This window comes from Onychostruthus taczanowskii, unplaced genomic scaffold (assembly GCF_017590055.1).
Source record: "Onychostruthus taczanowskii isolate IOZ18803 unplaced genomic scaffold, ASM1759005v1 scaffold1225, whole genome shotgun sequence".
Lineage (NCBI taxonomy): Eukaryota > Metazoa > Chordata > Aves > Passeriformes > Passeridae > Onychostruthus > Onychostruthus taczanowskii.
Window position 1 is genome coordinate 396 of NW_024498380.1, and position 3358 is coordinate 3753.

General features: G+C 45.7%; 1 gene segment (V, D, J or C); it reads right to left on the reverse strand.

The window, feature by feature from the left end:
• Positions 1-676: 676 nt before the first annotated feature.
• On the reverse strand, positions 677-1137 carry LOC121331516. The segment is given in 2 exon segments: positions 677-1071; positions 1134-1137. Coding segments are annotated over 2 exon segments (399 nt in total).
• Between the last annotated feature and the right edge of the window lie 2221 nt (positions 1138-3358).

Consider the following 3358-nt stretch of genomic DNA (forward strand, 5'->3'; position numbering starts at 1 on the left):
TAAAAATTGATATTTTTCCTCCTAAAAATGGACATTTTTCCACCCAAAAACTGATATTTTTCCACTTAAAAATCCACATTTTTTACCTTCAAAAATCCACATTTTTCCACCCAAAAATCCACATTTTTCCACCCAAAACCCCCTTTTTTTTCCCAAAAATCACCAAAAAATCAAATTTTAACTTCTGAAATTTCTTTATTCAATAACACACGGTGACTTTTTCTCTTCCTAAAATTGATATTTTTCCACCTAAAAATTGATATTTTTCCACCTAAAAATTGGCATTTTTTCACCTAAAAATTGATATTTTTCCACCTAAAAATCGAAATTTTTCCTCCTAAAAATCGACATTTTTCCACCCAAAAATCCATATTTTTTTACCCAAAACCTGATATTTTTCCACATAAAAATCCACATTTTTTTCCACTTAAAAATCCACATTTTTTACCTTCAAAAATCCACATTTTTTACCTTCAAAAATCCACATTTTTTACCTTCAAAAATCCACATTTTTTACCTTCAAAAATCCACATTTTTTACCTTCAAAAATCCACATTTTTTACCTTCAAAAATCCACATTTTTCCACCCAAAAATCCACATTTTTCCACCCAAAACCCCCTTTTTTTTCCCAAAAATCACCAAAAAATCAAATTTTAACTTCTGAAATTTCTTTATTCAATAACACACGGTGTCGGCATCGGCCAAAACCACCGAAACGTTGACGTTGGCCGGTCTCGCCATGGATTTGTCCAAACTCCTCTGGACGAACCTCATGGCCACGCCCTCGTGCCCCACCACGCAGGTGAAGACGTCGCCGCGGCGCCACTCCTCCGCCCCGGCCGCCATCTTGGAGTAGACCGAGAACCTTCCGGAACCTCCGGCGTCCGGCTGCGGGCCCAGCACCGAGAAGCGCTCCGGTGGCACCGGCCGGTCCAGGTGCGTCCAGGTGAGCAGGATGTCGCGCGGGAAGAAGCCGCTGGCCAGGCAGGTCAAGATGGCCGACTCGCCCAGCGCCAGCGCCTCGGGCGGCGGCGGGAAGACGTAGACCTGGGGGGCCACGGCCGTGCCGCCTGGGGGAGGGGCGGGGGGGCGACGTGGTCAGTTTGGGGGGCGGGGCTTTGGGTGGGGGGACCCATGGCGGTTGGGGTCCCCCAGTTGGGTGTCCCAGTTTGGGAGAACCAATCCCAGTTTGGATTCCCAGTTTGAGGATCCATTCCCAGTTGGGTTTCCCAGTTGGGGGAACCATTCCCAGTTGGGTCTCCCAGTTTGAGAGACCAATCCCAGTTTGAGTTCCCAGTTGGAAGAACCCCCCCAGTTGGGTGTCCCAGTTTGGGAGAACCAATCCCAGTTTGGATTCCCAGTTTGAGGGTCCATTCCCAGTTGGGGGAACCAATCCTAGTTGGGTCTCCCAGTTTGAGGATCCATTCCCAGTTGGGTTTCCCAGTTGGAGGAACCAACCCCAGTTTGAGGATCCATTCCCAGTTTGGGTCTCCCAGTTTGAGGATCCATTCCCAGTTTGGATTCCCAGTTTGAGTTCCCAGTTGGAAGAACCATTCCCAGTTGGGTTCCCAGTTTGAGGATCCATTCCCAGTTGGGTTCCCAGTTTGAGGATCCATTCCCAGTTGGGTTCCCAGTTTGAGGATCCATTCCCAGTTTGGATTCCCAGTTTGAGTTCCCAGTTGGAAGAACCATTCCCAGTTGGGTTCCCAGTTTGAGGATCCATTCCCAGTTGGGTTCCCAGTTTGAGGATCCATTCCCAGTTGGGTTCCCAGTTTGAGGATCCATTCCCAGTTTGGATTCCCAGTTTGAGTTCCCAGTTGGAAGAACCATTCCCAGTTGGGTTCCCAGTTTGAGGATCCATTCCCAGTTGGAGGAACCATTCCCAGTTGGGTTCCCAGTTTGAGGAACCATTCCCAGTTGGGTTTCCCAGTTGGGGGAACCATTCCCAGTTTGGGTTCCCAGTTTGAGAAACTGTTCCCAGTTTGGGTTTCCCAGTTTGAGGATCCATTCCCAGTTTGGGTTCCCAGTATAGACCGGACCATTCCCAGTTTGGGTTTCCCAGTTAGAAGAACCGTTCCCAGTTTGGGTTCCCAGTATAGACCGGACCATTCCCAGTTTGGGTTTCCCAGTTAGAAGAACCGTTCCCAGTTTGGGTTCCCAGTATAGACCGGACCATTCCCAGTTTGACCAGTCGGCTCTTCCAGTTGGCTCCCAGTATGAACCAGTATGGACCAGTGACCTCCCAGTACAGACCAGTACAAACCAGTATGGACCAGTAGGGACCAGTGACCTCCCAGTATGGACCAGTATGGACCAGTATGGACCAGTGACCTCCCAGTACGGACCAGTGACCTCCCGGTACAGACCAGTGACCTCCCAGTACAGACCAGTACAAACCAGTATGGGCCAGTAACGTCCCAGTATGGACCAGTATGGACCAGTGACCTCCCAGTACAGACCAGTATGGACCAGTACGGACCAGTAACGTCCCAGTACGGACCAGTATGGACCAGTGACCTCCCAGTATGGACCAGTATGGACCAGTACGGACCAGTAACGTCCCAGAATGGACCAGTGACCTCCCAGTACAAACCAGTAGGGACCAGTACGGACCAGTAAGGACCAGTAACTGACCAGTATGGACCAGTATGGACCAGTACGGACCAGTAACGTCCCAGTACGGACCAGTATGGACCAGTGACCTCCCAGTACAGACCAGTGACTTCCCAGTATAGACCAGTACAAACCAGTATGGGCCAGTAACTGACCAGTATGGACCAGTGACCTCCAGTACAGTCCCGAAAAAAATCCCAAAAAATCCCAAAAAAATCCCGAAAAAATCTGAAAAAATCGGAAAAAAATCCCAAAAAAATCCCAAAAAATAAAAAATAATCCCCGAAAAAATCCCAAAAAATCTGAAAAAACTCCCAAAAAAATCCCAAAAGAATCCCCAAAAAATCCCGAAAAAAATCCCAAAAAAAAAAAAAATCCAAAAAAAATCGGAAAAAATTTCCCAAAAAAATTGGAAAAAATCCAAAAAAAATCCCAAAAAAATCTGAAAAAATCTGAAAAAATTCCAAAACATCCCAGAAAAAATCCCAAAAAAATCCGAAAAAATCAGAAAAAAATCGGAAAAAATTCCCAAAAAAATCCCAAAACATCCGGAAAAAAATCCCCAAAAAAATCTGAAAAAAATCGGAAAAAATTCCAAAAAAAATTCCCAAAAATATCCCAAAACATCCCAAAAAAAAATCCTAAAAAAATCCCCAAAAAAATCCCAAAAAATCTGAAAAAATCAGAAAAAATTCTCTAAAAATCCGAAAGAAATCCCGAAAAAATCGCAAAAAATCGGAAAAA